This window comes from Scyliorhinus torazame, chromosome 14 (assembly GCF_047496885.1).
Source record: "Scyliorhinus torazame isolate Kashiwa2021f chromosome 14, sScyTor2.1, whole genome shotgun sequence".
In the NCBI taxonomy this organism is placed as follows: Eukaryota; Metazoa; Chordata; class Chondrichthyes; order Carcharhiniformes; family Scyliorhinidae; genus Scyliorhinus; species Scyliorhinus torazame.
Window position 1 is genome coordinate 119205102 of NC_092720.1, and position 23000 is coordinate 119228101.

At 51.4% G+C, this 23000-nt stretch overlaps 1 protein-coding gene across 3 annotated transcripts in view; it reads right to left on the bottom strand.

The window, feature by feature from the left end:
- The window catches only part of LOC140389972 (rho guanine nucleotide exchange factor 4-like), a 196785-nt gene that overhangs the window by 46677 nt on the left and 127108 nt on the right, over positions 1 to 23000 (bottom strand). For 2 of the 3 annotated variants that reach the window (XM_072474688.1, XM_072474691.1), the window contains exons 11-12: positions 13409 to 13538; positions 8248 to 8379 (exon numbers count right to left, since the gene is read on the bottom strand). In XM_072474688.1, the coding sequence (XP_072330789.1) occupies positions 8248 to 8379; positions 13409 to 13538 (262 nt within the window). The remainder of the gene's footprint in view (positions 1 to 8247; positions 8380 to 13408; positions 13539 to 23000) is intronic. The other variant, XM_072474689.1, reaches the window with a different exon arrangement.

Sequence of the window (23000 nt, forward strand, 5' to 3'; positions counted from 1 at the left end):
TTTTTGGATAGAGCCTGTCAAGCTGGCTATAATCCCAGTCACTGCTGTCATGGAGGACAGCCGGCAGCCAGGGGCTGATAGGGCTGGAGGAGTAGGGAGGCCCTCACAGCCTCCAGATTTACACAGTAGGAGGCTTCGTGTTCAGCAGACCAAAACACCCCACCCCATTTACCCTCAAACCCAGCCTTGCCCGATCCCTTGTTTCCCCTTTCTCACTACCCAGTCTTCCCCTCTTCCCCCAAACCTTGCCAACCTTGCCCTTAAACCTTTCCTCCCTTTCCACGACCAGTATCCCCTACCCCCCACCGACCAAGGGTTAACTTAACATCATACCAGGGTGACATGCCTGGATTGGCAGTGTCAGTGGGTCTCTTCTCAAGGCAAGAGAGTGATGATGACTCGCTGTGAGAAAGCTGTGGTGCTCCTCAGATTCTGCTTAAGTCTGACTCCTGTCACTCTCTTCTGAATGAACCTGGAGGGGCTGTGGATGGTTCAAAGGTCCGATGGCGAGATGTGAGAAAGCAGTGAGAGGTATGTCATTTTTGAGGCGCAACATTCTTTAATTCTGATTTACAGTGTGTCTCCTTTTCTTCCTAACTAAAGCTATGTGACTTCACCCAAGCCAACAATATGCTCCTATAATTTTTTTATCTTACATGGCCATGTGCTCCTTCTCGATGTCTCCCCAGGATGCACATCAGAAGTGGAGGTGGCCTGCTGCATTCTACACCCTCCGGCCTGCGATGTCCTTGGCCGGGGTTATCTGGAAGGCCTGGACCGGGATCGACTCGGCCGACCTTTGTGGGTCACAGATGTCCCCTCTCCTGCCTGTTACCCAGGAGATGTGCCTGTTTCAGGAGGGGATTCCTAAATGCTGAAGACTGCCCGAGTCTCCTTATTGTAGGGCCTTGGGATGGGGTCCAAGGCTTCCTTCTCCCTTTGGATGCTCTCTGGCCCTGGAGCTACTCCATGAGAAGTGTCTGAGTCACGTGGCGTTGCCACTCCTGCCAATGTCTGAACCATGGTGTATCAGTCCTCAGCCATTGTCCTCTGTGATTGGAGCGCCGCAGCGATGTCCATCTGCACCTGGACCATGTCCTTCTCTGTCTGGGCTGTGCTCTTGTGGGCCTCTTCCATGAACATCACAAAGTGAGCCAAGCCTTTAACGTCGTCAGACATGGCTCAGACATCTTGCCCCAGGCTTTACACTGAGGATGCCTTCCTTGGAGTGTTGGCCTGGGTCCCACCCAATGCTGGCACCATCTGCAACAGAAGGCTTCGAGGCTCCTCCAGTTGCTGGAATGTCCCTGACACCCCTTCCTGTAATGCCTGGCTCTGTATTTGCATTTTGAGCAGTGATGGGAGAACTTTTTCCAAAGGCCCGGCATCTGGCTTTGGGGCAGCTGTTTCCTGGGATCCAGAACACCTTTGACTGCCCAGTCCCTTGGAAGTTCGTGCCTTCATCTAATGTGCTTCAGCAGCTGTGTGGTGGGCACCAGAAAGTGACCCAGAACTGTGTCCGCCAACATGTCCCACCGAGGTGTGTGTCTCAGCGTTGGTGGACGATGCTGGTTAAAGCAGTGCCTGAAATTTGGTGCTTTGTGAGGTTGGTCAGAAGGCAGTGCATCCGGATGGCCCATCCTCATCTGATGGAGATTCTGGAAGACAAAGGACATGGGTCAGCATTTGGGAATATCAAGAGTGTGGGAGATGGGAAACTCACTGAGTCAGGTCATTTGGATAAAGGTGCAGTGGACTCCCATTTCTTTGGCACAGGCCAACCTGCTGTCTGCCACTGCTCACTCGGGTTTATTAAAAGAGGTTGGATGGGCCTGGATCGCCAGCGGGAAAAACATGGTTTTTTCCACTGGTGGCAGCACTTAGATTTTTATCGAGAGAATCGTCCCCTATATTTTACATTTTCAATTTGACTGACGGTCTGACTGAGGCATTCAGTGTGACCTTACCAGGTTAAACATGTCTTGTCACAATCACTGGGAGCAATGGATGTTACATGATTTGAACAGTGGGCTGGATTCTCCGTTTTCGGAACTATGTCCCCACACCTCTGTGAAAACTGTGGTCTTTTACACCAGCAAAACTGGAGACAAAAGGCCACAGGTTCCGGTCTTCCAGGGGGCTAGCAGGCAGCTGTCCTGGAGCTCGCAGATCCAGCTGCCGATAAGGCCCCCCGCACTTCTGGGTCAGAGGTCGCGCATGCACACATTGGCGGCCTCCAGCGACCGCGCCGTGCTCCGTGGCAGACTCAGCCCGCGGACCCCGACCGCCAAAATAGTGCCCCGCATTGGTCGCTCGCCCGACTTGGACTGCCCACACACGTGCCCTCATTCGGAGCCCACAGTCCCGAATGAGGTTCACCCCCTGCCCTCCGATCGGCCCACCCTCGCCTGTGGTGGCCCCGGACTGAGCCCGCAGTCTCCACGCGAGGTTCCCGAATGGCAGGGCCAGATTAGAACCACACCATTGGGAATTAGGCCGGTCAGGGATGGAGAACAGCGGGGCGGGCCTCAGGTAATGGCCTGAGGCGGTGGATACTCGGGGAGTACGCCGCTTTTCAGGGGGCGGAGAATAGCGGAACCGGCAGCGGTCCCAATTTCGTGTGGGAAGACGGATTCTCTGCCCCGTTGCCGAATGCGATTTTGGCATCGGAGTGCGGAGAATCCAGCCCCAGGATTTCCCAACTGAAATTCAAAGCATTGTTCCAGAATTTGTTTTAGAGTAAGCTGACCTATGGACTGTGGTGACTGCCCGAGTTTTAATCTCACCACAAAAAGATTGCTGTTCCTCACTTCAGAGTAGTCCACTTGAACAGACGCAACTAATTCTCCGAGCCTCTCGGAAATTCAGCACTCCTCTCCCAAACACCTCCCCCACCCACCATCAATAAATATTTCTGATGTGCTGGTGTGCAATTGAATCCTTGTTGGTAGAGCTGGTTGTGAGTTGCAAACTTATTTATGAAATGGGTGTTACTACATGTGGCGCACAAAGACTCCGTGAGACAAATAGAGTTAAGTCGATGAGGCTTTATTAAGCGTGTCTGTTCCCCAGCAGCCCGATAGTAAACTGGCCTGCGGGGGAAGGCACCGGCTTCTTATACTTCGCCTTCAGGGCGGAGTATGAGGTCAACGGCCAACCAGGACCCGGGATCTGTCAGCCAATGACATTAGGGCTTCCAGTCCCACATGACCCCCAATACATACTACCACATTCACCCCTTGTCAAAAATGAACCCGGCGGGGTGATGCTTCGTATGGTGGTAAGGGTTTACAATACTGGTCCTGGGAGGATAGAACAGTTACATGGTAGTACCGTATTGGACAGTATCGTCCTGTTACAACTATTTACAGAGGATATAGGAAAAACAAAATGTTCATTGGACAGTCCATCTTTGTTTTACATCGACGCCACGAGTCGGTCGGGCGGTCTGGTCGTCCGTGTCGATCGCCTCGGCCCCGGCGGTGGTGGTGGTGCTTGTACCAGCGTTGTCGCCTCCGGGAGCCGCACGGTTTCAGCTGTCGGTGCAAAGGGGAGGGGGACTGATCCTCCTGGGAAGGGGGCGGTCGCGGGGTGCGGCGGTGGCAGGAAGGGGGGCGGTTGGGTTGATGGTGCCGGGGGGGTGTGCGTGGTGCCGGCGGGCGCCAGATCCCGCAGTGTCCTGTCGGCCGTCGGGGTACTCCACGTAGGCGTACTGGGGGTTTGCGTGGAGGAGGTGAACCCTTTCGACCAACGGGTCCGCCTTATGTGCCCGCACGTGCTTTCGGAGCAGGATGGGTCCTGGGGCCGCCAGCCAGGTCGGCAGCGACGTTCCAGAGGAGGACCTCCTAGGGAAGACAAGGAGATGCTCGTGAGGCGTTTGATTAGTGCTCGTACATAATAACGACCGGATGGAATGGAGAGCGTCCGGGAGGACCTCCTGCCACCGTGAAACTGGGAGATCCCTGGGCCGTAGGGCCAGTAGGACGGCCTTCCAGACCGTGCCGTTCTCCCTTTCTACTTGCCCGTTCCCCCGGGGGTTGTAGCTGGTCGTCCTGCTTGAAGCTATACCCTTGCTGAGCAGGAACTGGCGCAGCTCGTCACTCATGAAAGCGGACCCCCTGTCGCTGTGGACGTATGCGGGGTAACCGAACAGTGTGAATATGCTGTTCAGGGCTTTAATGACTGTGGCCGCGGTCATGTCGGAGCAGGGAATGGCAAAAGGGAAGCGGGAGTATTCGTCCACTACATTAAGGAAATACGCGTTGCGGTCGGTGGAGGGGAGGGGCCCTTTGAAATCGAGACTGAAGCGTTCAAAGGGACGGGAAGCCTTAATCAGGTGCGCTCCATCTGGCCTGAAAAAATGCGGTTTGCATTCTGCGCAGATGTGGCAGTCTCTTGTGACTGTACGGACCTCCTCTAAGGAGTATGGGAGATTGCGGGACTTGATGAAGTGGTAAAGCCGAGTGACCCCCGGGTGGCAGAGGTCCTCGTGGAGGGCTTGGAGGCGGTCAATTTGTGCGTTGGCACATGTCCCGCGGGATAGGGCATCAGACGGCTCGTTCAGCTTTCCGGGCCGGTACAAGATCTCATAGTTGAAGGTGGAGAGTTCGATCCTCCACCGCAAGATCTTGTCGTTCTTGATCTTGCCCCGCTGTGCATTATCGAACATGAAGGCTACCGACCGTTGGTCAGTGAGGAGAGTGAATCTCCTGCCGGCCAGGTAATGCCTCCAATGTCGCACAGCTTCCACTATGGCTTGGGCTTCCTTTTCCACTGAGGAGTGGCGGATTTCTGAGGCGTGGAGGGTTCGGGAGAAGAAGGCCACGGGTCTGCCCGCTTGGTTAAGGGTAGCCGCTAGAACTACGTCAGAGGCGTCGCTCTCGACCTGGAAGGGGAGGGACTCGTCGATGGCGCGCATCGTGGCCTTTGCGATGTCCGCTTTGATGCGGCTGAAAGCCTGGCAAGCCTCTGTCGACAGCGGGAAAGTCATGGTCTGTATTAGGGGGCGGGCCTTGTCTGCGTACTGGGGGACCCACTGGGCGTAGTATGAAAAGAACCCCAGGCAGCGTTTCAGGGCTTTTGGGCAGTGCGGGAGGGGAAATTCCATGAGTGCGCGCATACGTTCGGGGTCGGGGCCTATTATCCCATTGCGCACTATGTAGCCCAGAATGGCTAGCCGATCGGTGCTAAAAACGCACTTGTCCTCGTTGTACGTGAGGTTCAAGGCTTTGGCAGTCTGGAGGAATTTTTGGAGGTTGGCGTCGTGGTCCTGCTGATCGTGGCCGCAGATGGTTACATTGTCGAGGTACGGGAACGTGGCCCGTAACCCATGTTGATCAACTATTCGGTCCATTTCCCGTTGGAAGACCGAGACGCCGTTTGTGACGCCAAAAGGGACCCTTAGGAAGTGGTATAATCGCCCGTCTGCCTCGAAGGCTGTGTACTTGCGGTCACTTGGGCGGATGGGGAGCTGATGGTAGGCGGACTTGAGGTCCACGGTGGAGAAGACTTTATACTGGGCAATCCGATTGACCATGTCGGATATGCGGGGGAGAGGGTACGCGTCTAGTTGTGTGTACCTGTTGATGGTCTGGCTATAGTCAATGACCATCCTTTGTTTCTCCCCTGTCTTCACTACTACCACCTGCGCTCTCCAGGGACTATTGCTGGCCTGGATTATGCCCTCCTTTAGTAGCCGCTGGACTTCGGAGCGAATGAAGGTCCGGTCCTGGGCGCTGTACCGTCTGCTCCTAGTGGCGACGGGTTTGCAATCCGGAGTGAGGTTCGCAAACAAGGACGGGGGTTGCACCTTGAGGGTGGCGAGGCCGCAGATAGTGAGTGGGGGTATGGGGCCGCCGAATTTAAACGTAAGGCTCTGTAGGTTACATTGAAAATCTAAGCCCAGCAAGGTGGGGGCACAGAGTTGGGGAAGGACGTTAAGTTTGTAGTTTTTGAATTCCCTCCCCTGTACCGTTAGGGTAACTATGCAGAATCCCTGGATCTGTACGGAGTGGGATCCTGCAGCTAGGCAAATCTTTTGTGCGCTGGGGAAGGTAGTTAAGGAACAGCGTCTTACCGTGTCGGGATGTATAAAACTTTCCGTGCTCCCGGAGTCGACTAGGCATGGCGTCTCGTGGCCGTTAATTAGGACCGTTGTCGTCGTCGTCTGGAGAGTCCGGGGCCGAGCCTGATCGAGTGTAACCGAAGCGAGCCGTGGTTGTAGTAGTGGGGTGGGGTCCGTTGTTGCCGTCCAAGATGCCGTCGGGGATGGACAAAATGGCCACCCCCATACCTCACCCGTAGCTGAGGGGTCACAAGATGGCGTCGGGGGTGGACAAAATGGCCGCCCCCATGCGTCGTACAGGTCGGGGGCAGTCCAAGATGGCGGGGCCCCTCCTCCCCTCGTGGTGGTCGGGACCCAAAATGGCGGCGTCTGCGGGTCGCACATTGAGTGCTGGGGGGGTTGGGAGGCATAGACTGCCTGTAGGGCTCCCTGTTCTCCCGGGACGGCGGCGACCACGCGGGATCGGCATACCACCGCATAGTGGCCCTTTTTCCCGCAGCTTTTGCAGATGGCTGCGCGGGCCGGACAGCGTTGTCGGGGGTGCTTCGCCTGGCCGCAGAAATAACAGCGGGCGCCCCCGGTGCGACTCGGCGTTTGGACTGCGCAAGCCTGTGGGGTGTCCGGGGGGGGGGGGGTAGGGGGTTTGCCGCGGCGGGTACGTACGGGGCCCAATGGCCTGCCGCGCGGTCGGGGCCGTAGGCGCGGGTATTACGCGCGGCTACGTCCAGCGAGGCTGCCAGGGCCCGTGCCTCTGAGAGTCCTAGTGACTCTTTTTCTAGAAGTCTTTGGCGGATTTGGGAGGATTGCATACCTGCAACAAAAGCATCGCGCATTAACATGTCCGTGTGTTCGTTTGCGTTCACCGACGGGCAGCTGCAGGCTCGTCCCAAAATCAGCAGCGCGGCGTAGAACTCGTCCATCGATTCTCCGGGAGCTTGCCGTCTTGTCGCGAGCTGGTAGCGAGCGTAGATTTGGTTAACTGGGCGAACGTAGAGACTTCTCAGTGCTGTGAAGGCCGTCTGGAAATCGCGGGTGTCTTCAATGAGGGTGAAAATCTCCGTGCTCACCCTCGAGTGCAGGACCTGCAGTTTTTGTTCGTCTGAGACTCGGCCTGTGGTCGATGTGATGTAGGCCTCAAAGCAAGTCTGCCAGTGTTTGAAGGCTGCTGCCGCATTCACTGCGTGGGGGCTGATCCTCAGGCATTCTGGAATGATCCTGAGCTCCATAGTCCTTTTTAGGCACGCTTAATAAATTGTGGCGCACAAAGACTCCGTGAGACAAATAGAGTGAAGTCGATGAGGCTTTATTAAGCGTGTCTGTTCCCCAGCAGCCCGATAGTAAACTGGCCTGCGGGGGAAGGCACCGGCTTCTTATACTTCGCCTTCAGGGCGGAGTATGAGGTCAACGGCCAACCAGGACCCGGGATCTGTCAGCCAATGACATTAGGGCTTCCAGTCCCACATGACCCCCAATACATACTACCACACTACAGAAAAGGAATCACTCAATACAGCCACAATCTCATTGAATGGCAGATCAGGCTCGAAGGTCCATGTGGCCTATTCTTAATTCGTGTGTATGTATGTTCTGCCTGCGCAGAATATGGTAATTGTCCCATGTAGAAGGACAGCAGTCTTCTTCAGGTTCTTGTCTCAAGTGAGAGGCTTTATTAAATTGATCTTAAATGGCCGCTTACAGGCAGCCTGCCTCGTGGCAGTCACATGACTACGGCAAGACGTTAGTACACTTAGCAAGATTGCATTCCCGAAACCCAAACAGTAATGAGGCCAGAGGATTAATTTCCATCATTCCTCGGGCCTCTAGCTTTGGGCACAACCTACCCCCTTATATTTAATGACAACTGAATTGGTGATCAACTAACTTTAATGTTAATCCAGTTCCTTTGCAACCTCTTTTCAACTAATCTCATTGATGTTTAAATTACCTCAATGGGAATCTCTTACAAATATTACCACATATAGCGTGGCCCCGTAATCTAATTTCAGTAATAAAAATAATTTGCAAACCAAAAACAAACAGAAAATATTACAGAATTCCTTGCTCCTGGCTGTGCACTTTGCTTGTGGTCCCACAAAAGCAAAACGCACTACCTTGTAGACCCCTCCAGCATTTTTGTGTTGTGACTGTTTTTATAAGAGAAGCAAAGTTGGCTGTGAATTTACCTTCTTACAAAAGATTGCTTGGTGGTCAAAGAGGAAAAGTATCATGTCTTTGCTCTTGCCTTGTGGCTTCATGATCACAATTAATTCACCACTTTGGATTAGTTCTGAGCTACGGTCCAAAACATCTTCTCCCTACCAAAAAGAAACCTATGAGGAACAATTTACCATAATGGTTGACATACAACACATCATTTTGCACTGAGAGGTAGGGACAGAAGCAGCTGAATGTTTCAACCTCATGGATATTATAGAGGGGAAGGTTCATAAGCATGACTTTGAATCATTTGTGTGAATGAGAAGCCTAACGTTGCAGGATTACAGGATCTAAACCTAGGGACATATTATGAGAAGACATTGTGAGGTTCCACCGCTGATACATAAACTTGCCAGTCACAAATATGAGCATTGCATAGCAGCCCCATTTCTCCCTCTCTTGTGCTTTTAGCTAAAGAGGCTCTGCTCGTGGAGCATCTCATATTCTTTTCTGTTGTGTAACAATTTGCATATAAATAATCATAGAATTTACAGTGCAGAAGGAGGCCATTCGGCCCATCGAGTCTGCATCGGCCCTTGGAAAGATCTCCGACCTAAGCCCACACCTCCACCCTATCCCTGAACCCCACCGAAGCTTTTTTGGACACCGGGGGCTATTTAGCATAGCCAATCCCTCTAACCTGCACATCTTTGGACTGTGGGAGGAAACCGGAGCACCCGGAGTAAACCCACGCAGACATGGGGAGAACGTGCAGATTCCAGAAAGACAGTGACCCAAGCCGGGAATCGAAACTGGGACCCTGGAGCTGTGAAGCAACTGTGCTAACCACTGTGCTACCATGCCTGCCTGTAATGCGCGGGACCTTCTGGCTGTTCATGCTGGCGGGTCCTTCCGGTCCTGTCGATGGCGCACCCCTTCCGCGGGTTTCCCGGCATGTGGTGTATTCAGTGAGAAATCCCATTGACTGTGGCGTCAACAGAAGATCCCTCCGCCGGACAATTGCGGGCCACCTCCCAGACTGAGAAACGGGCCGTGGGGAGACCAGAGAAAGTCACCTAATATGCTTAACATAAGAAATTTACTGGTGGGACAGGACCTACCCAGAGTTGGTGATGGTGGTGTCTGGGATATTATAAGATATGATGCTGTGAGTATGATTATGTCAGACGGTTGCTTGCCTAGTCTGTACGACAGCTCCCTCCCAATTTTGGCAGAAACCCCCAGAGGTTGGTAAGGAAGACTTTGCAGGGTCGACATGGCTGGTTGTACCGTTGTCATTTCCAGTACCTAGGTTGATGCCTGGTGCTCCATATGAGCATGTAAACATACGAATTATGGGAGATCCCTTATTTTTAAACAATGACTTCTAGTTCTAGATTCTCCCACGAGCGGAAACAACCTTTCCACGTCAACCCTGCCAATAACCTTCAGAATTTTATATGTTTCAATCAAGTCGCCTCTTACTCTTCCAAACTCTAGTGGGTACAAGCCTAGTCTGTTCATCCTCTCCTCATAAGACAACCTACTCATTCCAGGTATTAACCTGGTAAACCTTCGCTGAGCTGTTTGTATCGTACTTGCATTGTTCCTCAAATAAGGAAACAATACTATACACAGTACTCCAGATTTGGTCTCACCAAGGCCCTGTATAACTAAAGTATGACCCCTCTACACTTGTATTTAATTCCCCTCACAATAAATGATACATTCTACTAGCTTTCTAAATTACTTGCTGTACCGGCAGACAAACATTTTTCAATTCTTGCACTAGGGCACCCAGTTCCCTCTAAATCTCACAGCTTTGCGATCTCTCACCATTTAGATAATTTGCTTCAACTTTATTCTTTCTGCCAAAAATGGACAATTTCATATTTTCGGTTTACTCCATTTGCCAGATCTTTACCCACTCAGTTAACTTTTATCTACCTCCTTCTGACGCCTCCTTATGTCCTTTTCACAACTTACTTTTCTACCTATCTTTGTGCCATCAGCAAACTTAGCACAAATACAACTTTTAAATTTCCACATTTTTCTGTTGATGTCCGTTTCAGTGGCGTCATGACTGACCATTGAGAATTTCACTGTCATTACCAGAGCAAAAACATGAGCATTAGTTGGAGGACAAAGAGCCTTGAGAGGGAGGACGGGAGTGATGGTTGAGTAGGATAAAGATGGCTATGCCTCAGTTGAGGTGTTTATGCAGGATGGAGACAATGGGTGGGATTTACCAGCTGTTCAGGCAGGCGGGAAATTCCGGTCCCATGCCAGCGCACGGGTTTCCCGGCAGCGAGAGTTGCTGTTAACAGGAAATCCTGTTGACAGTGATGGGACCGGTAGATCCCACTGACAGGCTGCTTCCCCAACCAAAACACATGTGGCGGAGTGGTTGGTAAATTCCTCCCATTGTGTTATTTAAGTACAGAAGGGCCAAAAGTGTGGGTAAGTGTTTCAGTGGCAGAGTGATCAAGGTGGCTAATGTTTAATGGAGCTGGGTAGCCTTGGTGCTGTGCGCTTTCAAGCTCAGTTCAGGGTCCAATGGGGCACCAAGATTTGTTCATTCTGAAGAAGTAGCAGTGGCAGGGGTCGGAAAAGGGATTGGAAAAAGAGCATAATTAATGGTGATGGTCAGAAACAAAGCTGTGGTTTTCCTGATGTTAAATTTGAGGGTGGCACTCTCTGACTTGATTTCGAGAGGACAGCCTCACTGCATAGAGTCAGTCACTCGATCAAGAGAGATAGTGGAGGGATAGAACTGGGGGACATTCAACCCCGTGTGGATGATGTTACTGAGGGAAAGCAAGTAGATGGGAAAGAAGTGTGGGGGGGGGGGGGGGTCAATGATGGGAGCTCCAGAAGTGACAGGGTTGGTGCAGACCACACCACTGTTGACATTGTGTTGGCTGAGTCCATATGGGTAAGGATTGAAGCCATTTAAGACTTGTCCTATATATATTGAGCAATGGATAAGAGGTGACAGCAGGGGAAGGTAAGTTCCAATGCTTCAAATGCTACAGCGGGGTTGCAGTGGACAGCGTGGGTTCACGCCCTGCAGTCATAATGCACTCAGAGGCTTTCAGGTTTGGGAAGTCATAGCAGTGCTATGAGCAGAGAGGAAGTTTGAAAGAATTGAGGCAAGGAGCTTTGAGGTAATGGGCACAAATCTTGGAGGTGAGAATTTGATTGAGTTTTGATAGGGGCGGGAGGGTTGGATGATATCTAAGGGAGGGAACCCATTTACAAGCAGCATTGTAACCGGGTGGGCTGTTTAAATGGTCAGAAATTGCATGTCGAAGAGATCAGGTAGATGGAAAAGTGTCTCTTGGTGGGAATTAGTGATGCATGATGGAAGAGAAAAAGCATCTGGGCACCAAAACAAGAATGGGCGGAGAACTCCAGGTAGATTGGAAGTGGAGGGAAAGCAGGATTACAGGTAGGAGTGGAGGGAACTGATTGAACCTTCTCAATAAAAGAGGTCAATGACTTCTGTACACTTGGAATTACAGCCAAGGGCCTGAGTAAGCAGACAGAAGTTATTTGAGGAGCGGTTTGATGTAGAGGAGAGGCGGACCCTAATGTCTTAACTGCAATTTGTGAGCTACAACAATACTTGTGGTTAGCCTAATTTTTTCATCAATGTAAAACCTATCACATTTCGACCTCTTTCCAGTTGCAAAGAAGAGTCATATTGGACTCAAAACATTAACTCAATTCTTTCTCCACAGATTTGGCCAGACCCGCTGAGTCTTTCCAGCATTTTCATTTTTTATTTATTCGTATCATTAAAGGTGATTGAACGATGGATGTGTCTCAATTGCCTTTACATTTACAGTCTACTGATTTGAGGGAATGTTAGTGACTATACTAGCGGCAATGACAGAGGTGAGAGATGGTGAGTATGCAGTGGGAACACGACGTCGAAGACAGAGGTGTGAGGACAAAAAAGTAGCTTCGTGTGTGATACGTGGGGAGCTATTAAAATTAATTGCAAATTTGAAAATATTTTTTATGAGTATAGGGGGAGTAAAATAATGTGGCTGGTATAATGTGGTTAAGAAGTAATCTTCTCAGTGACCAAAATCTTGGGATGGTTGTGTGAACCACCAAGCTTATGGGCAAGGGACTTTAGACAAAGATGAGATTGGCGGCAGAAGGGAAAGGAAATAAGAGGGGAGGGACTAAGTTGAAATCAACAAGAATGAGAAGACAATTGACAGAGTCAAAATAGAGGATCTCACGGTAACTGAGTTGACATGAGTCTTCACAGGAATATGGAAAGCATTTTAAAAGATTGACCGAACAGATAGTCGGGTTGAGTTGTTCGAAGGTGTGATTGGTGATAAGGGTTATAATATCACTGTGTTGCCTGGAGTCGGGTAAGTGTTGGAAGTTACAGTCAGGTGGGGAGGCTTCAGGAAGGGAGAAAGAATTGATACCATGAGCCAGGTTTTGGTTATTATCAGGCTGTCAATGGATTTGTCAATGGTAAGCTTGTGGGTTGAATAAGTTTTGTTGGCAAGGGGAAAAAAATGTTCTGGTTGGAAATAAATGGAAGGAAACAGTCAAGCAAGAACAGAGGTGGAGGCTGTGAGAGACATGAGTAGCCTGGGGAGGAGATAGAGATGACTCTGCTCGACAAAATTCTCACTGAGAGTGACAGGTGAGATTGTTTGTGTTGCTGCATTGGGAAGGTCAAGTGTGGGGTGCCAAAGAGAATGATGAAGGATGCCAAGAGAGGCCGTGGGATTATTAGGAAGAGCTAAATCCTATGGTGGTGATGAAACAGGGAAGAATGTTAAGTGTAAAGAGTAATTGAGGGAAGCAATATGACTTGAGAAAAGGCAGCGATTGATGATGCACAACTGGCAAGTCATTGGATAAAGAAATATAGCAAGATTAAAAACTTGTATTTGTTATTGATTCAGTCAGGAATAATAAAAAAAAGGATTTTGAAAAGGCATTGCAGGTTACTTAAGTTTACATTGGAATAGCTTGATGTATTGAACTAATTAATGCCATTTCAATGAAAATGAACATATATGCATCCCTATAGTGATAGTTATGTATAAATTATAAAAGATAATTAAGAAAATTAATCTTACTCAAATGAGGAGACATGGGGTAGGGAGAAGGAGGAACAGGGTTTTAATAAATTGTCTCAGTTAATACCTTCCAATTCACAACTGTATTCTGCCACCGAGGGAGTTTATCGAGGTTTTCAATTCGTCTCTTGCGTTCGTTAATCACATTGGCAATATTCTTCATTGCTGTTGTGGCAGCTTCCAGGGCTTTGTAATCCCTTAATTGACGAAGAAGTGACAATTAGTACATTGGGTGGAATTATCCCAAAAATGTCATCTCCGGCAGGAAGCACGGTACGATTCTTGCTGGGTGAGTGAGTGCGATCCCGATTGCAATCCACGCACACTGAACCAATTTTTTGGAGGGGAGCGGGTTTTGCATAGGCTTGGAGAGTGCAAGGGCCAAAACACACTGGCGCAATTGGTTCCTCAGAGAGCAGGGTGCCATTATAAGGCATCCCTGATGTCAGAGTAAACTACCAGACACACCCCACCCCCAAAGACACCGCAATGCCTTGCAGACAAGTGGAGAACTCCCAACCCTTCACCACAGAACGTTCACCCCCACCACAAAATTATTGGGTCATTTCCCTCCCCCACACTGTGCAGGCATGAGGGTGAAACAACTACCCCCTAGACAAAGGCACCATTGCGTCCCCCCTCCATAAGAGGCATAATTTCCCACCCAGCAAGTCAGAGGCATCATTCTCCCCCCCCCCCCCCCCCCCACAAACACACACACACACACACACACACACACACACAAGAGAGACACACAACACTATGGAGTCATAAAAGGCTACACCCCCTTCAGGATCCCTTTCAGGTCCAACACTTGGCATTGCCAACCAAGCCCCTGGCACATGATAGTTTCAATCTGGCAGTGCAAGCCTGGCACTGCCAGGTGAGCACTTCCAGGGTGCCAGGGCACTGTCCAGCCATGTCCCTAACTACCTGGGACTCCAAAGGTCTCTGAGTACCTCAGTGTAGGAATAACGTCTATCCAGAGAATTAAATTGTGGCTGTGAGAAGATCCTCATTGAGGAACCATTGGACTTTAATTTCTGAGTTGTACCAGCTTCTTCAATAGCTGAATTCAACTTCCAGTACAGGCATGCTGTTCCAGCATAAGAGATCGAAAAAGACTCAGCATGAAAGAAAAGCAGCCAGAGAACCAGTTCTTTATAGGAAGCACTTCAGAACAAAGAAAATGCCTCTATGAAAAAACTTCTGTTAGAAACAACACCTGCTCAAAAGAGTAAGTACTTCAGAGATAATGGACCATGAAGAGCCATAAAAACAAACAAAGCTAATCCCTCCTTTGAAATAGAATGAACCTGTCTATCAAGGGGCTAGTAAAAGATAATGGACTGTAAAATTGAATGTAAGCAATGCACTACAAAGCTTTTAGGCTTCTCAGCATGCCCAGAGGCTTAAAAAAGTTAAATGGAAATAAATTGACTGTGAAAAAAGCACTTCAAACGTTTCCAACACATAAAAGGGAACATTTTCACCTTCATCTGACAGATCTTTGAAATTGACATGCTGGGAGAGACATCAAAAGTTTTCAAGGCGGACTTCCGGGTGCGGCGATGTGGAGCTAAGCCGCACGAGTCGGCAGCTCCCGCTACCACGGACTTTCGGGCTCGCTAGAGGAGCCCCAACGTAACTTTTTTCGACAAAAACCCGTGGGGAAGGGAAGAGAAGGTCCCCCTCCAACGCCTGTGAAACAGACCCGAAGTGCAACGGCCAGAAAAGTGGCACTAGAGCAACGGGAGAAGCAGGGTAAAAAAAACAAAATGGCGGCAGCCAGGGACAAAGGGGAGCTGCAGGAGTTCATCAAGCGCTGCTTCGAAGAGCAGCGCGAGGAGATGCGCAAGGAGATGCTGGCACCTATGCTTTCGGCAATTGAAGGACTCGGGATCACCCAGAAGGCCCACGAGGTTAAGATCCAGGAGGTGGAGAAAAGAGTCAGCCAGAACGAGGACGAGCTCTTGGGCCTGGCGGTGAGAGTGGAGCAGCACGAGGCGCTACACAAGAGGTGGGCGGGAAGACTCGAAGACCTGGGGAACAGGTCGAGGAGAAAGAATCTGCGGATCCTGGGTCTCCCTGAAGGAGTGGAGGGGGCTGATGCCGGGGCATACGCGAGCACGATGCTTGGGGCGATGATGGGTGCGGAGGCCCCTTCGAGGTCGCTGGAGTTGGACGGGGTACACCGGGTGCTGGCGAGGAAGCCCCGGGCAAATGAGCCGCCAAGGGCGATGGTGGTGAGGTTTCACCGGTTCACGGACAGAGAGTTGGTCCTGAAATGGGCCAAGAAGGAGCGTAGCAGTAAGTGGGACAATGCAGAGATCCGAATAAACCCGGACTGGAGCACGGAGGTGGCAAAGCGGAGAGCGGGTTTCAACCGGGCCAAAGCGGTGTTGACCGGAAAGGAGTGAAATTCGGAATGCTGCAGCCAGCGCGACTGTGGGTCACATACAAGGGCCAACACTATTGCTTCGAAACGCCTGAAGAGGCGTGGACCTTCATACAAACCGAAAAGTTGGACTCTAATTGAGGGTTTGTGAGGGTGGGGGGGATGTTTGAGGTTTGATGTGTGATGGTTGTTGTATATAGGGGGTCAATCACACGCAGGAAATGGTATATGGGCTGGGGGAGAGAGACAAGGCCGCGACAGGAGCAGCGCCAGAAGGGGCGGAGTGGGCTGTGGAAAGCGCAGGGTTTCTCCCGCGCGCGGGAAGAAAGGCGGGAAGGGGAACGAAGGAACGCGTATGGATTGGGAGACTCCCACATGGGGAGGTCAATGGGACGGCGGGGGAAGCCGGGGTCAGCAGGTGTCAGCTGACTTACGGGAGTGACATGGGGGGAGCAAAAAAGCTAGACAGGGGTCTAGCGGGGGGGAGGGGAGGGGGGGAAGGGGGGGGGATAAAGGGTTGCTGCTGCACTGGCCGAAAAGGAATGGGACACAGAAGAGGTGATCGAGACGGGGGCCCCCCGTCTGGGGGACTGGAGGGTGAGAGAGGCGAGGACACGGGACTGGCCCACAAAAGGAGATGGCTAGTTGGCGGGGGGTGGGGGGTAGGCGGGGGGGGTGAGCTGAGAGCCCCTCCAATCCGGCTGATAACGTGGAACGTGAGGGGGCTGAATGGGCCGGTGAAGAGGGCTCGAGTGTTCGCGCACTTAAAGGGACTGAAGGCGGACGTGGCCATGCTCCAAGAGACTCACCTGAAGGTGGTGGACCAGGTCAGGTTAAGAAAGGGATGGGTAGGACAGGTATTCCACTCGGGACTGGACGCGAAGAATAGAGGGGTGGCAATATTATTGGGAAAGCGGGTGTCATTTGAGGCCAAGACTATTGAGGTGGACAATGGAGGGCGATATGTAATGGTGAGCGCTAGGCTGCAAGGGATGTGGGTGGTGTTGGTAAACATATACGCCCCGAACTGGGATGATGCAGGATTCATGAAGCGCATGTTGGGGCGCATTCTGGACCTGGAGAAAGGAGGCCTGATAATGGTAGGGGACTTCAATACAGTGTTGGATCCAGCACTGGACCGCTCCAAATCAAGGACTGGAAAGAGGCCGGCGGCGGCCAAGGTACTTAGGGGGTTTATGGATCAGATAGGGGGAGTGGACCCATGGCGGTTTGCAAGGCCGCAAGCCAGGGAATTTTCTTTCTTTTCCCATGTACATAAAGCCTACTCCCGGATAGATTTTTTTGTTCTGGGCAGGGCGCTCATCCCGAGGGTGGAGGGGACGGAGTATTCGGCCATAGCCGTTTCGGACCATGCCCCGCACTGGGTGCAACTGGAGCTGGGAGAGGAGAGGGACCAACGCCCGCTGTGGCGGCTGGATGTGGGACTGCTGGCGGACGAGGTGGTGTGTGGGAAGGTGAGGGGTTGTATCGAAAGGTACTTGGAGGCCAACGTCAACGGGGAGGTGCGGGTAGGGGTGGTATGGGAGGTGTTGAAGGCGGTGGTCAGGGGAGAGCTAATCTCCATTAGGGCTCATAGGGAGAAGACAGAGGGCATGGAAAGGGAGAGGTTAGTGGGGGAGATTTTGAGAGTGGACAGGAGATACGCAGAGGCCCCGGAGGAAAGATTACTTGGGGATAGACGACGGCTCCAGATGGAGTTTGACCTGTTGACCACAGGGAAGGCGGAGACACAGTGGAGGAAAGCGCACGGGGCGACCTACGAGTCTGGGGAAAAGGCTAGTCGGATGTTGGCACACCAGCTCCGTAAAAGGATGGCAGCGAGGGAGATAGGGGGAGTCAAAGATGGAAGAGGAGCCACGGTTCGGAGTGCGACAAAAATAAACAAGGTATTTAAGGCCTTCTATGAAGAGCTGTACAGATCCCAGCCCCCAGAGGGGGAAGAGGGTATGAGACGATTCCTAGACCAACTGAGATTCCCGACGGTGGAGGAGCAAGAGGTGGCTGGCTTGGGGGCACCAATTGGGTTGGAAGAGCTGAGCAAGGGTTTGGGGAGCATGCAGGCGGGGAAGGCCCCGGGTCTGGACGGGTTCTCGGTGGAGTTCTACAGGAAGTACGTAGACCAGTTGGCCCCGCTCCGAGTGAGGACCTTTAATGAGGCAAGAGAGGAGGGGACCCTACCTCCGACAATGTCGGAAGCGACAATTTCTTTGATCCTAAAGCGGGACAAGGACCCACTGCAATGTGGATCGTACAGGCCAATCTCGCTCCTTAATGTGGATGCAAAGTTGCTGGCAAAAGTGCTGGCCACGAGGATCGAGGACTGTGTCCCGGGGGTGATTCACGAGGATCAGACAGGATTTGTAAAGGGTCGGCAGCTAAACACCAATGTGCAGCGGCTCTTAAACGTGATGATGATGCCATCGGTGGAGGGAGAGGCGGAGATAGTAGCAGCTATGGACGCGGAGAAGGCCTTTGACCGAGCAGAGTGGGAGTACCTCTGGGAGGTGCTGCGTAGGTTTGGGTTCGGGGGAGGGTTTATCAGTTGGGTTAAGCTCCTTTTCAGAGCCCCGGTGGCGAGTGTAGTGACGAACCGGCGGAGGTCGGAGTACTTTCGACTGTACCGAGGAACGAGGCAGGGGTGCCCCCTGTCCCCCCTGTTGTTCGCATTGGCGATCGAACCATTGGCCATGTCATTGAGGGAGTCTAATAAATGGAGGGGGGTGGTCCGAGGGGGAGAAGAGCATCGGGTGTCGCTTTATGCGGATGACCTGTTGATGTACGTGGCGGATCCAATGGAGGGGATGGTGGAGGTCATGCAAACTCTGCGGGAGTTTGGAGAGTTTTCGGGCTATAAGCTCAATGTAGGGAAGAGTGAGCTCTTTGTATTTCAGGCGGGGGACCAAGAAAGAGAGATGGGGACCTACCGCTGAGGAGGGCGGAGGGGAGCTTTCGGTATCTGGGGATCCAGATAGCCAGGAGTTGGGGGGCCCTACATAAACTGAATTAGACGAGGTTGGTGGAGCAAATGGAGGAGGATTTTAAAAGATGGGACATGTTACCGCTCTCGCTGGCGGGTAGAGTGCAGTTGGTCAAAATGGTGGTCCTTCCGAGGTTTTTGTTTGTGTTTCAGTGCCTTCCCATCGTGATCACTAAGGCCTTTTTTAAGAGAGTAGGTAGGAGTATTAAGGGGTTTGTGTGGGCGAATAAGACCCCGAGGGTAAGGAGAGGGTTCCTGGAACGTAGTAGGGACCAAGAAGAGTTGGCGCTGCCAAACCTGGGGAGCTACTACTGGGCAGCAAATGTGTCGATGATCCGCAAGTGGGTTATGGAAGGAGATGGGGCGGCATGGAAGAGGATGGAGATGATGTCCTGTAAAGGAACGAGCCTGGGGGCGTTGGTGACAGCACCGCTGCCGCTCTCGCCGACAAAAGTATACCACGAGCCCGGTGGTGGCGGCAACGCTAAGGATCTGGGGCCAGTGGTGACGGCACAGGGGTGCAATGGGAGCATCGGTGTGGTCTCCGATCAGGGGTAACCATCAGTTTGTCCCGGGGAAGATGGGCGGGGGGGTTCCAGAGCTGGCAGCGGGCGGGGATCAGAACAATGGGGGACCTGTTCATTGACGGAACGTTTGCGAGCCTAGGGGCACTGGAGGAGAAGTTTGAATTACCCCCGGGAAATGCCTTTAGATATATGCAGGTGAGGGCTTTTGTGAGGCGACAGGTGAGGGAATTCCCGTTGCTCCCGGCACAAGAAATTTAAGACAGAGTGATCTCGGGTGTATGGGTCGGGGAGGGCAAGGTGTCGGAAATACACCAGGAGATGAAAGAAGAAGGGGAAGCGCTGGTAGAAGAGTTGAAGGGTAAATGGGAGGAGGAGCTGGGGGAGGAGATCGAGGAAGGTCTGTGGGCGGATGCCCTAGGTAGGGTTAATTCCTCCTCCTCGTGTGCCAGGCTCAGCCTGATACAATTTAAGGTGGTTCACAGAGCTCACCTGATGGGTGCGAGGTTGAGCAGGTTCTTTGGGGTAGAGGACAGATGTGGAAGATGCTCAGGGAGCCCGGCGAACCATGTCCATATGTTTTGGTCATGCCCGGCACTGGAGGGGTTCTGGAGAGGAGTGGCGGGAGCAATATCCCAGGTGGTGAAAGTCCGGGTCAAGCCAAGCTGGGGGCTAGCAATATTTGGAGGAGTGGACGAGCCGGGAGTACAGGAGGCGAAAGAGGCCGGCATTCTGGCCTTTGCGTCCCTAGTAGCCCGGCGAAGGATCTTGCTAATGTGGAAGGAGGTGAAGCCCCCCAGCCTGGAGGCATGGATAAATGATATGGCTGGGTTCATAAAGTTGGAGAGGATTAAGTTCGCCTTGAGAGGGTCTGCGCAGGGGCTCTACAGGCGGTGGCAACCGTTCCTAGACTATCTCGCGGAGCATTAGAGGAAGATCAGTCAGCAGCAGCAGCAACCTGGGGGGGGGGGGGGGGGGGGGGGGGGGGGGGGGGGGGGGGAGGGGGGGGACTGCCTGGGAGGATGGATGAGCAAGTGATAACATGGCACGAATGGGAGAGAGCCAGTGTACAAAGACATGTAAATATATCATTTTGCCATGTATATATCTTGCTCTGCGCAATTTCTCGTTATTTTGTTACGTGGGGGGGGGGGGGTTATTGTTTGTAAGGGAGAAAAATTGTGTTAAGAAACTTTAATAAATATATATATTTTTTAAAGTTTTCAAGGCTACAGAGGGACGACTTACTATACAACCCCTATCTTGGGAAAGGTCCCTGAACTGAGCCTCTCCAGCCCATCCCAAGCTTCCCCCAACCCTCATCTCCCCTGAAGGTAAGTGTAGAGAGCGCACTCCCTGCCCAGCTCCTCTCAGTGTCGATGGAGCCTGGTCCCCACTTTTAGGGACCAGTAGTGATTTGCACCCTGCCAACACCCAAATGGGGTGTTGGACGAATACCGAGGGGCCGCTGTATTAAACTTTATTCTCGCTAATGAGGTTACAATTTATGGAAATGAGTTGTGATCAGGTTCCCACCCTTTTCGGGTGAGATCCTTGCCAGGTGGAGTGGACTGGAAGAATCAGAAAGCGATTTGCGGCAGGTGCAAATCCCGTTACAGGGCTCTCCTGCTATTCTCTCAATCCGCCTGGAGAATCATTGCATCACTCAGAAAAGAATTGAAAGCAAAAGCTGTATTTAAACATAAAGATTAAACTAGAAATTTGATGGTTCACTTACTTTTGGGGGTGCATAAGCCTCCATTATGGCAAGCAGGAGAGTGTTCTCCCACACGCCATATAAATAGAGGCCAGCAAATATGTGTCAAGGGTCCATGCCAATAACAGACATTAAGCAATCGCTGTGTACAAATGAAAGGTACAATGCCTATTTGTGGACCCCGTGTAAAATTGCATCATCTTAAATGCAGCTACCATTCAGGTAAAGTAGGTCTATATAATAATAATAATCGCTTATTGTCACAAGTATGCTTCAATGAAGTTACTGTGAAAAGCCTCTAGTCGCCACATTCCGGCACCTGTTCGGGGGGGCCAGTACGGGAATTGAACCCACGCTGCTGGCATTGTTCTGCATTGTTCTTCATTACAAGCCAGCTATTTAGCCCACTGTACTAAACCAGCCCCTCCTTCTATCCTTAATAGGACTGCTATAGGCCTTACAGAAAAATTAAAATTGTTAAAAATCCACCCCTGAATGTAGAGTTGGGAGGTACTGGAGTGCTCTTCCTGACCCCAGACTGAAACCATGCAACCCAGAGGCCTGAAATCTCAATTTGTAGACCAGAATTTAGAAGTAAAATTGCCCCAAATTGCTGTCTGTTAAACAACTTGAGCGACAATATAGATTATCTGCTTCTCAACTATTACACAAAAATGCTCATCCAGTACAGAAAGGTCCTGATTTTCCTTTCCACAGAATTGGACTGAACGGTTACATGTTTACATGATGACGCAGCTACATGAGAGGTCACATGTTAGGAGAATGAGAGCTGGTTGTTCCCAAGGCCATGGGCAAAGCACAATTGATGAAGTAGCTGCTAAACTCGAGATTAAATCCTTGTTGTCTGTCGTTTGGAACCCAACACATTTACGTGGTGTCAGGATTGGCAGTGTGGCACAAGGATTCCATCATGCCGATCCACTTGCCTTTGATGAAAATATTGCAGATAATTGGGAAAAGTTCAAGAAGGAGTGGGGTAATTGTGCGGTGCTGCATTGTCTGACATCTCAAAACTTAATGGGCCCCAATGCCGTCGAAAAATTGGAGTCGTTTATTTTCCAAGCGGAGGAGGAAAAAGAGGACCCTCTGTGGTAAACCACTGTTAGTATATTATATTATCACCTGAGGAAGGAGCAGTGCTCCGAAAGCTAGTGTTTGAAACAAACATGTTGGACTTTAACCTGGTGTTGTAAGACTTCTTACTGTGCTCACCCCAGTCCAACGCCAGCACCTCCACATCAGTATGTTATATGTGTTGTGGTAAGCTGTTACTGTACTACATGTATTGTGGTAAACCACTGTCAGATGGCTCCACCTCTCCTCGGGCTTGGTATAAAGGTGGCTGACCTCTGGCCCTGCCCCAGTTCGGGATCAGAGGCCAGGAGGCTTTCTGTTCAGCTTATTAAAACCTCAGTTTCGTTCACTGCTCGTCTTGTGTACATTGATGGCACATCAATTTAATAAGCTAAACTTTTAAGATGAATTCATCACTCAAGCCTGATCGCCTGGAGCTGGATCCACAAGCAGCCGACGCCACTGTGACATTCGACCACTGGCTAAGCTGCTTCGAAGCTTACCTCCACCGAAGACGTCACTGACCTCCAAAAGCAGCAAATACACAATGCACAGGTGAGCCCGCAAGTTTTCCTTCTTATCAGAGATGCCCCCTCGTATACGGAGGCGATAATACTGCTGAAGGGACAGTATGTAATGTCAGTAAACGAGGTGTATGCTAGGCACATCCTTGCCACGAGGCGACAACGCCCCGGAGAATCACAAGTCGAATTCCTGCGTGCCTTGTGGGTACTCGGTACGGAACTGTGCTTGCCAGGCGGTATCGGCTATCCAACACACGGAGCTGTTGATCAGGGATGCCTATGTCGCGAGCATTAAATCGAATTACATCTGCCAGCGCTGGCTAGAAGGGGGTACACTCGGCATCCCAGATACAGCGCAGCTCTCAAATTCGCTGGAAGTGGCTTTCCAGAACATGGAGGCCTA